This window comes from Eublepharis macularius, chromosome 11, assembly GCF_028583425.1.
Source record: "Eublepharis macularius isolate TG4126 chromosome 11, MPM_Emac_v1.0, whole genome shotgun sequence".
NCBI classification, from domain to species: domain Eukaryota; kingdom Metazoa; phylum Chordata; class Lepidosauria; order Squamata; family Eublepharidae; genus Eublepharis; species Eublepharis macularius.
In genome coordinates, this window is record NC_072800.1 from 52804245 (window position 1) to 52818700 (window position 14456).

The 14456-nt window shown below is 48.1% G+C and overlaps 1 protein-coding gene across 1 annotated transcript; it reads left to right on the top strand.

Moving 5' to 3' along the window:
* The first annotated feature begins 7589 nt into the window (after positions 1-7589).
* FERD3L (Fer3 like bHLH transcription factor) lies at positions 7590-8063 on the top strand. Its single transcript, XM_054990939.1, has one exon. It carries the CDS (start codon positions 7590-7592, stop codon positions 8061-8063), a length of 474 nt encoding a protein of 157 aa, XP_054846914.1.
* The last annotated feature ends 6393 nt before the right edge of the window (positions 8064-14456 follow it).

A 14456-nucleotide genomic window follows, 5' to 3' on the forward strand; every position in this document is an offset into this window, starting at 1 on the left:
CACATGTTCAGACTAATATGTGGAATTAGCTTGCATGTTTTCTCACAGGGTGAGGAAACAGATCTTTTGCTTAAACAGGTGGCTGTAAGTAGCTATGAGGAGCATGTTTCAGTAGGAAAAGGATGACAGAGACCAGGTTGAAAAAGAAATATGTTTATTGAAGGATTCAGTACAATATTAGGGAGAGGGAAATAGCATAGTTCCTTATCCTAAACAAATAGTAAACTAAAACACAGTCAAATAGCATATATGAAGCACATTAGTTACTTCTGAGCTAGAAATGTAAATGTGGAGCAAATGGGGAACAGAGCAGGGGAGAAGTGAATATGTTGGGACAGAGATGAAATCCTAACTAGCAGAGTGGAGCAAACTGTCACCTCTCTGTGTGGTGCAGTGTGGCTTGGAAATGCAGTGAGATAGATTAAAATAGGGAGCAAAAGATATACCTTTCGTATTCTGTATAGAAATCAAAAAGAAGAAGGAAGGATCCAGATGCAAGCTCCTGGGACTCTGAGTTGCAATTCAAGTTGAAGCCTAGATCAGTCTCACTGATTTCAGCAAGAGTAGACCAACCATGAGGTCAGAGTGGCAGGCAGGATCCAGAAACTAGCTACAAAGTTTTGGGTGTGCTAGAGATGGCTTTTATGCACTGTGGGTTGCATTGCAAAAGGGATGTCTCTCTGCTGCAGTGGAATTGGCTCAAGCTAGGAATTCATATCTTATTGAAAGATTTGAATTTTTTTGGAGTGGAAGGTAGAAAGAATTCCAAATATGGGCATGATTTAAATGTATAGAAGGAGTATGGAAAAGTCAGCCTCACGTCACCTGAGAGCTGGCCAGTGCAGGTCTGTTGGACAAATGCTGGGTAGTGCAGCTGATGGGTCTCCCTGGGTCTGTGAGTGAACTATTTAAGTGGCAATCGTGTCACAACTGAATGGCCAGTTCCCATGTTATTAATCATTTCTAAACCAGAGAGGAGATAAACCACTCCTATACTAAGCAAAGCATTTCTGTTATAAGGGGAAAGTTCAGGCCATATTTGTTAGAACTTGCACCTCCCCCCTCCAAATTATGTGCACTTCATGAGGAACGACTACACTACTTTAATACTGTGCCAGATTGCACATGTTCAGAATCCTGGAAGGGCTGTACACATAGCAGCACGACTATCAAGGGATAATCCCTCACAGAATCAGAGAGTTGAGTGACAGGTTTCTCCAAGGGATCTGATTGGGAAGCATGATCTGGAAAAAGGAGGGTCTGTTTTCAGTCCTAGAAGAGAGAGAGATCCAATGTGAAGGAGTTGGGAGATGGAGTCCTCACAGACAGCAGTTTCAACACCAGCAGGAGAACTGGGAAAGTTGGCAAGGAGGTCTGGGAAGTAGGTGCAGACTCCCAAATGGGCCAAAGAAAGGGGATAGATCTTATAAGGAGAGGAAATTTTTCTTACCCAGTCAGTCAGGGAGATCGCTCTGGAAAGTGGAGAGATCCCTGATCAAGTGTGGTTGAAAACTGCCTGTAGAGACCTTCAGATTCAGTTAACGACTGAAGGAAAGCACTGGCATGTGAAGAGAGGGGGCTTGAGGTACTGGAAAGTGGGTACCATCCTTCCTAACCCCAGAAGAGAAAAATAATACTGAAAGAAAGTATACTAGAGTGCTTGGGGGAAAACAAGGGAACCAAACTTCAAAACATAAGCCTTAAGAATGGAAGTCTGTGCACGTTATGAATTTTGCCTCAGAAATTTTCAACTCCTGACTTCACCTGACCTTTCTCTGCTAATGTAAATAAAGTACTTGGTTATTTTTGGAATTTTGGAAACACATCTGGTGCAATTTCTGTGGTTTAAGGATAATGTTATAAACGTCTTTTACCAATGAAAGACTTCCCTTTCAGAGTGTTAGCCAATTATTATTATTGAAAGAGTATCCTTCACCCCAGACAGAAGTATCTAGATTCAAGTACCATGTAATTTCCAAAGGAGACAATGGAAATCAAGAAATCAGCTCGTTTAAAAGCCTGAAGAGCTCATTCTTTATCCTTGATAGAACTTACGTGTTGAGGCTTTGGCTTCCTTGCTTTTCCCCAACAAGACTGAAGTGCTGCTGATGAGCAGAAGTTCTGATCCTGAATTCAAGGTGTCACCCATTCTAGATGATTTGCACTTCCCTTGAAGGAACAGGTCTGTAATCTAGGGGTGCTCTTGGACTCAGCCCTGCTGCTGGATAAGCTGGTGTCAGCTGTGGCCTGGAGTACCTTTTGCCAGCTTTAACTGGTTAGCCAGCTACAACCCTTTCTGGGCAAAAAAGATCTAGCCACTGTGATGCATGCACTGGTACATCTAGATTATATTACTGTGATGTGCTCTACATATGACTGCTCTTGAGAAGTGTTCAGAAACTTCAACTGGTGCAAAATTCTGCATCCAGAATGTTGTCTAGAGTGGGTGATAGGGATCATATCACTCTAGCCGTGGCCCGTCTACGTTGGCGCCCAGTCTGTTTCTGGACACAATTCAGGGTGCTGGTGTTGACTTTTAAAGCCCTATATGCTTGGGACCAACATACCTGAAGGACTGCCTACTCCCTTATGAGCCTAATTGATCACTACAATCATTATTCAAGGCCCTGCTTCAAGCGCCCCAGTGTGGCAACCCCCCCCCCCAAAGTCCTGCCTATCCACCAGGCTTTTGGCTTCATGAAAATCCAGGTGATTGTTAGCCAATCAGAGCCCATGGGACTCAACTGGATAGGAAGGAGGTGAGCCAACCTCGGATGAGATGAGGTATTGTGGGCTCTGGATAAGAGTATCAGTTTAGTCAGGATTTTTATTTGGATTTTAGACAGGATTTGAGGTAGGCTTGGCAGGGGGGGGGACTTTATTTTTAGGTGATCAATAAGCACAAAAGCCAGAAATACCAGATCTATCTGAACAGTTTCTGAGACTGTGATGAGAAAGAATAAACTTCCTCCCTTGGGATAGCCTGTCTGGAGAATGGGGGGATCAAATATCCCTTCAATATTTGTTAACTGAGGCTCAGTTTCAACATGTTAACTCCCACTGGGAAATTTTATATTCTCTGGGGAATGAAGTTGAGAGCCATTTGTGAAGTTGAGCCACTGTATTCTATACTGAAATATTCCACACAAAAACTTTACCTTATTACACACCATATTTTCTATAAATCTTTGTTGTTCATCACCATCTGCGTCTTATCTGTCTGGTCAAAATAACTGGGGAAAGGGGCTTATACTTACCTCACAATTAAGTACATTATTCCAGTATGGTCCCAAATGAGAGCCTTTTAGGGAGCACATGCTAGCCATCAGTCAATCAAAGCCTGTATCCCTTCTTTTTACTGATTGTGGATGGCTGGGATTTAAAAAAATAAAAGGAGGAAATACAGAGAGAGTGGAATTGAACAGTCTTAAGTCCAGAGGGCAATTTACCTCATAAGTCTCTCTCACACATTGCCTCCTCCTCACTGGTAGCTGCCACACCCTGCCTTCTGAATCAGGTGAGTGGCAACCCAGGAGAGGGCCTTCTTGGTTGTGGCACCCAAACTCTGGAAAACACTCCCCATGGAGAGCGTCCTCTTCTGTCTCCTTCTGTCACCATCTTCCACCAGCAGGTGAAGACTTTCTTTTTGTTTCATTTGGCATTTTCTCAGTGATCACTTCTTCCTGCTCAAAATTGTAATTTATGTTTTTGTATGTATTTTAGCTCTGGTTTTATTGTGTTACTGAGGGGAGCCACATGTGAACCCTGTGCTGCCACCAGTCCCACTGAATTTTAAAAAGGCTGGAGTGGAATGGACAGCAGTAGGTGGAGTGCCCTTCTTCTCCCAGGCTGGAACCTGCTAAAGAGGTGGACCCAGATGACGAAAGGAAGGAAAGACTACAAGGAAAGAAGGCTGCTGAGGGCAAGCCACAAGAAAACTTACCTGCAGGTGGCTCACTCAAAGAAAGAGCAGAGACAGTTCCCAAGGAAGGAAGTTCTGGGACTGGATGTGAAGTGGACCAGGCAGCAGAGAATAGCTCCAGGCAGAGCCAATTCCTAGGTGAGGTAGAGCCAGCACACAGGGACAAGTCTGAGGACTCAAAGTTACAGTACTCCTTAGCTGTGTGTAAAAGGAAGCACTCACAGCAGCTGATGATGATAAATATGGATAATGAAGACAATGATGAGGACATGATGATTTATAGTCCACCTTTCTCGCTGAGATCCAAGTGAATTACATCATGTAACAGGTGACCCTTGAATGAAACTGGTGGCAACAGTGTGTACAGGGGTTATATATGTTCTGTCTACATCAGGTAGTTGTGTGCTTTTGCTGCTTAGGAATTTTATTTTACACAGCTATTAAAATAGATGCAGAACTTGGATTACCTGTTCTCTAGTTGGAGGCTGAGGTTGCCAACCCAGCCTCCAGTCAGTGTATATTAAACAAGAGAATCCTTTTCATTGCCTCATGGAGCAATATGGATAACCCATCAATCCTCAACATTCACAGTGATGAACATTTTCTGTCAACATGTTTTGAAACCCCTCGATTTCCCTTTGGTATGTATTAACCACCATGTTGGTCCTTTCCTATTTTGTAAGTCCATTTTAAAACTGATGTAAAAACCTTTGCATGTTTTTCTTTAAAAGAAAAAAATGATGAGTGGGAAATCTAACCGCATCCTTTGCCATTGTTTCTGATTTCAGTTAATTTCCATTGGTGCAGAGGTGTGTAGTGGTGAGTGTTAGACTAGGATCTGGGGGAATTAGGTTCAAACCCCCCACTCTGCCATAGAAGCTTGCTGAGTGACTTTGGGCCAGTCACACACTCTCAATCTAACCCAACTCACTGGGTTGCTGTGAGGGTAAAATGGGGGGCGGGGAACAGTGTAGGCTGCTTTGAGTCCCTGGGTGGGGAGAAAGGTGGAGTATAAATGAAATAAGCAAGTTGGTAAAAGGCATATATCTATCACCAATCCCATGTTGTCTTAGCATTACTCTGTGAAAATATGTTTAGTATCTGTTGGCAGACTCCACTAGGTGCCTTAAAAACAACATGAGTTGTATCTTAATGAAGCAGGATGGGCCACCCATTGCTCAGCTTTTTCTGAAACAAAGCAGTCCAGTTCTTTGCAATCTGGTTTTAAATAAAGATGTAGTAAATCATGAGGAGTGCATGGAAATGGATTTGCCCTCTGATAATAATAATCTGGTTTTACTGATGCATAACTACGTAATTTCTATTTGTTCTTTCCCAATTCCTAAGAACCCATGGCACTATCTTCTCAATTGTCCCTCCTGGCCCAGAGGCACAGCAGATTCAAAACACACGGTAGGGCTAGATTTTTCTTTCTTTTCTTCAATGCCCCCACCCAGTGTGATCATGCTGAATACCATCTTTTCTTTCTTCTTGCCGCTCTGATGAAATTGGCTAGGCTACTGTCACAGCGATTGCAAACCAAGGTCTGCTACTGTAAATGTATGATGAGGGAAGGGGCAAGAGTAAGCCTGCTGTTGTCTACCTGTCGCATCCGCCTTGGCCGAGGCTAAGTTCCGGGAGCTGTCCAATGTACCTCGCAGGACCTTGTATGCCCTCCCGAGTTCGCGAAAAGATGTCCTCTTCAAAGCTGCAGCGTCATTCTCGCCAGCATCCGCGACGACCCAGCCTCTTCCTTTCCCCCTAAAAAAACTAAGAGAAGCTAAGAAGAGGTAATCCGTTTGCTGCGCCTTAAAAGGGAGGCCAAGACTAATCTTCTCGCTTTCTGCAGCAAAAGGCTGTTTGACTTACAGCAGCTGCCTTGTGCGTTGCAAATGGGATAGAGTTTTGTTCCCGGTGAGGAATGTTTACTGACCTAGAGCCAAACAGGCACGATTCTAACTTTGCCCTTTGGCAGGGGTGGGGTGGGGGGGACTTGAAAAGAAGGCCTCTTCTCAAGTGCAGACAGACCTAGAGAAGCAGCGAGTTGCTAAAGAGCAGCAAAGTCAGGTGCGCCTGCAACAGGCTCCGCTGGTCTCTTCGGATGAATTGTGCAATGCAAGTCTGGGGCTGGGAGGCAGGACACGAAAAGCAAATCGCATAGCTAGTTTAAGACATTAAAGGGGGGAGGGCGCACCTGCCAGCGGGAACAAATGCGCTTGCGCACAGTAGCCGCATAGAACAAGGAAAACTCAACAGAGCTCCTTATCGATTTCATTGACGAACCGGTTGGTTTCATTGCACGGCTCTAGAAGTTGAAGCGGGCAATATAAACCAAGTGGGCGAAGACCCTGAGAACCAGCGTGGCATCCTGGTTAGAGAGCAAGATTCGGGCCCAGCAGCACCTTAAAGACCAACTAGATTTCCAGGCCGTGAGCGTTCGAGAATCAAAGCTCTTTTCCTTGTCGTGTCCTATAGGATCTAGAGACCCTCCCCACCCACCCCCCGCCTGCCGTGGAAGCTCGTTAGGTAACCTGGGGCCAGCAACTCTCCCTTGGCCTAACCAACCTGGCAGGATTGTTGTTATGAGAATAGCATGGAGGAGGGGAGGACGATATTGGAAGTTCCTTTGGGCCCCCACTGGGAAGAAAAGCGGGGTGTGAATAAATATTGGCCCCTGCAAGTGACAATGAGGGCAAGCCTCAGAACAGTTTCCTGGGAGTAAACTTGTTAAATAAAAAGGTATTCACTTCTGAGTAGACCTACTCAGGATCGTTCCCAAAGTCTAGATCCACCTCCAACCCCCGCCCCGGTAGGGTAGAAAGGCTTTCAGGTTAAGGAAGGGAAGGCGGGTCAAGAGGTTTGGAGCGGAAGGCGTTAAGATTCACGGCGTGATGCAAAGACCTGTGCATTGGGGGTGGGGTGGGTATGTTAAGAAACGGCGCTCCTTTGCCTGCTCTCATGCAGCAGAGAGGAGGGATCCCGTCCCATCTCCATATGGCTCCGCTGCTTGGAGAGCCACAAGGTCTCTTGCTGCTGCCCTGCTGGGTAGCGATTTGCGCAGCGTCGCAAGAGGAGGCGGAGGGAGCGGGGCGCTTCCCTGAGTTACTCTCGGGAATGTCCTGGAGGCCCCCCCGCCGCTGCTTGCTTAGGCAAATGGGGGCCCTTGCCATTCATCTCCCGCCGCTCCGGGACGCAGGGCAAACATTCCGCGGCGACCCCGGGCGCGCAGGTCCCCTTTTCGCGCCATCCTTAAAGGCATCCCTGCCCTCGTCGGACACCAGTGGCCAGAGCGGGCCTGCGGGCTTCAGGGAGCCAACCAGGCGGCGTCCCCCGCCCCAGCCGGCTCTAGCCAGGCTGAAAATCCGTTGGTCGCGGCTGCTGGAGAGAAGAAAGGCGCCCCGGCGGTGGGAGCCGGAGCTCTTGCCAAGAAGGAAGCGGCCCTCGCCTCCTCCTCGCCGCCGCCGGCTCTCCTTGGCACGTCCAGCGTCCCCACAGCCTGGCCCGTCGCTTCTCATCAGCCGCCCTCCCGGGAGCCGCTCAGCCCCTTCCCTCCCGGGCTATAAAGATGAGTGTCCCCACCGCGCCCTCGGGCTGAGCGGCTTGGGGTGCGGAGTGGGACATCAACCCAGCCGGGCTCCTCCATGAACTGCGGCGCCCAGGCCAGCGAATGGCCCGCCCGGAGGGACGGCCGGGTGGGGCCCCCTCTGTGCTGGACTTGGAGCCCCCCGGAGGGGAGATGCCCTGCTTGGACCTCTACGCCTTCCCTGCCGGAGTCGCCTTTGGCCAGAGGCCTTTCGCTGCGGCCGGAGGAGTCCCTGTCCCCAGCCTGGACGATGGAGATGCCGAGGAAGAGGAGGAGGAGGAAGAGGAGGAGGAAGACGGGCGAGTGAGGAGGGCCGCGCTGCCGGGCAGACCCAAGCGAAAGCGAGTCATCACCCACGCGCAGCGCCAGGCGGCCAACGTCCGCGAGAGGAAGAGGATGTTCAACCTCAACGAAGCCTTCGACCAGCTGCGGAAGAAGGTGCCCACCTTCGCCTACGAGAAGCGCCTCTCCAGGATCGAGACCCTGCGCCTGGCCATCGTCTACATCTCTTTCATGACCGAGTTGCTGGACAGCTGCAATAAGCCAAAGGGCAGCTAGAGGGGCCCGGCCGGTTCCGTCCAGGATGGAGGAGAGGGAAGGAGCGGGTCGGCCGCGGAGCCAAGGAAGGGAGACCCGGGCGGGCACATGTAGGGCCCCGGCAGGTCCCGGAGAGAGGTGGCGCCGGCAGGGCGAGGGAAGGGAACGACAAGCGTGTGTTGCGTGGTCAGCTGTGTAACCCCCGGGAGGATTTCTCGCGTGCTTCCATTGACCCTTTCCGAAGTGTCGCCCCAGAACCGTCCTGGGAGACTGTCCTCAACTGTGTGACCCGGGCAGACGCGCCTGGGGGGTCCCAGCGGCGCTGTTGGGCTCTCAAGAAAGCCTCGAGTGTGCTTGGGGCCAGAAGAGGCGATATGCCGCCCCAGCTGCGAAGAGGCGTCCTTGGGCCCCAGGGAGAACCTGCGCGGCTGATGGGGGGGAGGGCGCAGAGGGCAGAAAGTGCCTCGCCCGTGCTGGGAAGACGCCGAGGAAGGGGAGGGCTGGCGAAGGCGGCCTTGGTCAAAGCCGTCCGCCGTAGTGGGTGCTTTAAACTAGCTGGTGGAGCAGGTGGAAGAGGCGCGGCGCCGTCGGAAGAAGACCGTAGCTGGAGGGAGGGAGGGGGGCTGACTCGTGCAGCCCTTGGGGGCCATCTTGCATCAGCCTGGGGAGCGGAGGCCCCTTTTTTCATTCCCGCATCAGAGGAAGGAAGCGGAGCGGATCCAGGCCAGGCTCTCGGGTGCAGAGCCGCAGAGGGCCTGTAGGGCTGGCTGTGTCGTTCAGAGGCGCTCTCCGGGGGTGGGGGTCAAGCCTGCGCGCTGGCATCTGGAGGCCAACAGGAGCCATGAGCCCGGGGCTCCTGCAGGCAGTGCTGGTGGGGGTGGGCGGTCGAGATCCCCCGGCAGCGACTCATAGCACCGATCTGGTCCGTGGCTTCGGGCAGGCCCGCTGGCTTGGACGCGGCGAAGGCGGGAAGTGTGGGCTGGGAGGCCTGAGAAAGGACCCGGGGGTTCCGCCCGGACAAGGGCGAGGGGGGCAGCCTGCCAGGGCGCCGGCTTTGCCCCAGTCCCCCCCCCCCCGACACGTATCTAGCGAGACTGGACGGGCGCCCCTAGAAACGGGCCCGGCTTCTATTGTGTTCAGCCCGCCGGCCTAACTGGCTTTGCCTCTGCAGAAGTGGCTGGGAAAGAGCAACGCCGGCCGGTCTGCGGCAGGGCCAGCCCGGAGTCCAGGCAGCCAGGCGGGAGCAGGCGGTGCCTCCAGGATACCTTGCAGGTTCGGCCCGAGGAAGGTCTGCTCAGGCTTCTGCAAACCCACCCAGGGAAGAGGGCCCCTCTCTCTAGAGGCCTCGCTAGCTCTCTTTTTATGGCTGCCTCCACAAGCGGGTTGCCTGCTGTGTCTTGGGGCATTCCTGGAGAGTTGGGTGAATGTGTGTGAGGGGTACCTGGAAAGGGTTGAGTTTGGGAAGTGAACTCCGCAGGGATGCGGTGCCATGAATTCCGCCCTCCAGAGCTGCCATTTCTTCCCTGGCGAGGGAGGAACTATAGTCTAAAGATTAGTTCTAATTCTGAGAGTATTCCAGGCCCAACCTGGAGGTTGGCATCCTTATCTTCCAGTTTCCCCTCCCTCCCGGAGCTTCCTCTTCTGCTTCTCCCTGCTCAGGGCATCCTAGCACAAAGAGGTGCTCAAGGAGGACATTTGAATTGTTCCCCAGAACTCTTTATCTTCCCCCAGGAATGCCAAAAAAGGAATATTTGAAGAGCCGAGGAATACCACCAGGGTGACTCGCCCTCTTGACAGGGTGGCTGAGCATTGCAGATCCACCGGGCACTCCCTTGCTGCAGCCAGGTTTTGCAGGCCAGCAGCAGGAGTTGGGGGAGGTGTGCAAGCCTGACTACGGACTGGCAGCTCCTCCTTCGCCTTCCAACAAACCTTCCTTTAAAAGATTAAGAAGGAATTGAAGCTGCCCCATATAAAACCAAGGATCCTTTCCACAACTAAAATGTTGTAAAGTGTAACCTTTGGTTTGATCAGTTGGGTTATGATTATATTAGCTTGGAATAAATATTCTGGGTGTATAAAATTACACAGGAGTTCAGTGGCATCTTAAAGACTAACAACATGGATTCCGACAGATGCTTTCCTGAGTCAGAGCTCACTTCAGATGCAAGTAGGAGTGTGTGTGTGTCTTCCTTTCACAAAATAATTAATTTTAAGCACTTGATTTTAAGTAGAAGAAGAAGGTACCTTATAAGGGGTCCTGAGCAGTATGGCTGTCCTTTTTTTGCCTTGGGTCCATCTATCACAAAGTACCTTGATATCCACCCAAAGTTTCTCCAACCACCCTGCACAAATTAAAGAGGACAATGCAGAAGTTAACATCTGAGTTCAGAAATCCCCTGACTTCTGATGCGTTTCCTTGTACTTTGGTTGCACTGAATTATGGATAAAGCTGCACCTTTATATCTAGCTGTCTATGTCCATCCATAGCTGCAGTGGTTTTCTTGCACCCCTTTTTTTTAACCCGTTGAAGTTGACAAAAAAAGAGATTTAGAAATGGTTTAGATTCCTCTCTGGTCTCTGAGCATAAGAATTAACTATACCAGCAAAGACTCCTCAGTGATGTATTTGACACCTGAATCAGCTCCTGATTAGACTTATACATGGGAGTTTGCTTTGTTTCTTTCATTTTTATTATTAATTCCCAAAGGGACTGTTTTGTTATTGTGTTGTTTCCTATGGTTTTGTTTTGTTGTTCCTTTTGGTATTGTTGTTTCATTTTCATAATTCTATTTCATTAATATTTCTTGTTGGTTGCAATAGAAGTACCCCCACACACGCCTTTCTTGGACCTGGTTTTCCATCTGAAATGGACAAAGCTTGGGAGGTTGCAGTGCTTTACTGCACACTGCAACCTCCCAAGCTTTGTCCATTTCAGATGGAAAACCAGGAAAATCAGCTACACTGCCAAATATCAGATAGATAAAATGAACAGTTGGCCCATTCTGAGACAATGAAAGATGCAGGTGTTTAACATTAAAGTCTATGGGGAAAATGATAGGAATAGAGCAAGATTTGGGTCCAGTAGCACCTTAGAGAAAAACTAAATTTCCAGCGCGTGAGCTTTTGAGAGTCAACAACACTCCCTTTGTCAAATGAAGGGAGCTTTGACTCTCAAAAGTTCTCTCTGGAAATCTCGTTGCTCTCTAAGGTGTTACTGGATCCAAATCTTGCTCTTCTACTACAGACCAACATGGCTACCCACCGGAAACTTCCTTGATAGAAATAGGAAACAGCAACACGTGGCACAGCTTGACGAATTGGAACTGCAGCCACTTAGCTTGAAAAACAGTGGCTTGAGCTTGCAGGGGGGACTTCCAGTGCCAGGCAGACTACTACTACTGTTGCCCGCTGGTGCTTTTTCAGTCACCCCGTCTTCTCCTTTGCCCTCTGCTAGAACTGCCCCCACCATTCGGTATTTTCTTCCCACCAGAGCCAGAAGTTCCCCTGTCAGTCATGATGTACTGTGTTTGTGCATAGATGTCAGATGAGATACTGTTAGGTGTGTATGAAATGCATGTAATTTTATTAATGGACTGTGTGTGATAAAATAAATAAATAAAATTAAAGGGTTGTGCTTGGGTTACACTATGGACACCCAGATATACAACGCAGGCTGAGTTACACAAGACAGACAAATCCCAAATTAATGGCAATTTGCAAAGAACCACAGCACCTTCAGGGGGGTGGGGCACAGTTAAAAATCAAAAGGGGTTGGTAGGAGAAGGACACTGAGGCAACACACAATCACAGCAAGTCACACACTGAAGCAAAGAACTAATGGAGCTGATAAGATTGAGAGTGGGTTAAATAAACAATTGAGATCCAAAGAGCCAGAGGTGGCAAAAGGAAGACAGCAGGCAAGCCACATATCAAAGAATAAGGCAGAGAAGCAGATAATCAAATCCCAAGTAAAACCAAAACCAAAAATGCTTTAGAAAGAATTGGAAAGAATGCGCACACTGACAGAAACTACATTCAAGAAAAAAGCTTTTAAAAGTCAAAAAGGAATAATATAGTGTAAAATATACAGTGCAGGCTTTTTTTCAGCGGGAATGCAGTGTAACGGAGTTCCGGAACCTCTTGAAAATAGTCACATGGCTGGTGGCCCCGCCCCCTGATCTCCAGACAGAGGGGAGTTTAGATTGCCCTCCGCTCAGGCAATCTAAACTCCCCTCTGTCTGGAGATCAGGGGGCAGGGCCACCAGCCATGTGCCCATTTTCTCCAGTGGCAACCCACTGAGTTCCACCACCTCTTTTCCCAGAAAAAAAGCCCTGGTACAGTGCAAATGATTCCTCTCCCTTTGAGTTGCTCCCCTCTTTCCTACAAACAGGCGCACTCCAGAATGTGACACCAGCTTTCATAGTCCCACCCCCATATGCTTCAGGATTGGACTACCTCACACATATATGTAATCTTAGTGGCTACGGTGTGCAATCAATTAAGAAAACCCAGAGGCTCTCTCCCCACTCCTCCTTATTAGGAAAACACAACAGAGACAGAGAGAAACAGAAACTCCCTCCTGCAATACCAAATTCCACATAATGGAAGAAAATCATGGATTTCTTTTGTCATATAGGTACGGAATTTGTTTCATTTTTATATTAATTACTATAACTATGAAAGACTCCATTTTAGTAATTATTGTAGTTAGTAATGGAACAAATGCACAAGTCTAGTCCTGATATTGTTTTATCGGTGAGCAATATCTACCTAAATTAGTTTTATTGTTGAACCTTCTTTTGAATTTCATTTTAAATTTATTTATGTGTTTATGTCCCCTTTATAAACCTGCCCATTTTTCATCATCCACGTTTTTAGTTCACTTGCTGTCATGGTTATTTGGCTGTATTTTCTGAATGTCCAGAATTTTCAACCTTATAACACACCAGAACATCTACTACAAAAAATGAAAAGAAGAACACCTTCGCCGATCAGTCCTTTCCCTCCAGATGATCAGATTACTGTATACTGCATTCTGTCCATGTAGATAGTACTGGTGTAGGAATTGCCAAGTTGATTAATGTGATATATAGTGCAATCTTAAGCAGTTACTCCAGTCTAAGCCCATTGAAATCAATGGACTTAGACTGGAGTAACTGTTTAAGACTGCACTGTCAAAAGGCTGCTGTTGCTGTAGGTTCATAAAGCCATTGCTGTGCTTGATAAACAAGTCAACTTTACACCAAATTTACCTATTTGGTGTTTCTAGCACTTGATAAAAACAGAATACTGCAGTTAATAGTATTGTAAGTTATGATATACACAATACAAGCTAGTTTCTGCCAGATAATATTGTTGATTTTCCTTTCTTGGCCTAAAGAAATAGCTCTCAAACATTACTAAGTTATTTTGTTTTACAGTGAAGAGTTTGAAAGGAAGACAGATGGTGATTTCAATACTTAAAACAATTGCATTATTATGTCAGAGCTTTGCCATGCTGCAGGAGTGTTAGCTTACAGGCCAGACTCCCAAGTGATGCAAATTTCAGGTAGGAAATCTTGCAGCTACTCAGCAACTTCTGGATAGAATTTTCCTCTAAAGTAACTGTAATCTTCAGAACACTGATTTGCTCATCTCACTGAGTGCTATTCTGGTTGAAATGAAGGCAATGAGAGTTTGGCACTGATCTTAGAGAACTGCTGAGATTTCTTCAACTAATATGGAACATATAATGGAAAATTAGTGATTTTACCCAAAGGTCATTCAGGACATCTTTTTCAAATACAGACTGGAGTTAGCCTACACTAAGCAAATATGATGGCACACATGCTCAGACTATTCTTGGAGACCCAGCTACTGCCGTCTTCATGAAATGTCATGTCAGGTGGTGATTCCAAGACTTCATTTATAGGCTCAGGCTAATGCATTCATACGAAACTTCACCAGAGTCAGATGGATTTCATGTGATCTTGTTGCCTGCCCTCCAAGAACAAGGACAGAAAGAGGAGGCTTCTGGGTAAGGGTCTGAATCATCCCACCAAAGCCTCCTTGCTGCTCCAAGGACTGGAGAAGAAAGAGTCAGAGCCTGACCATGCCCCATCCCCTAACGGTAAAGTTCAGCTTCTGTATGGGACTACAGTAGCTGCTGCAGCCAGGTGAATAGGCAGCTTGGAGAGAGAACTGGAATTCAGCACTTCAGATTTGGGTGAAGGCACCATCTTTCTAGCATATTCCCCTTTATAAAGCAGAAGCCACAAGTGCAGTGTAGTGTTTAGGGTGCTGGACTAGGATCTGGGAGAACCAGGTTCGAATCCCCACTCTGCCATGGAATCTTGCTGGGTGACCTTGGGTCAGTCACACGTTCTCAGCCTAGTCTACCTCACAGGGCTGTTGTGGGGATAAAGTAGAGAGGA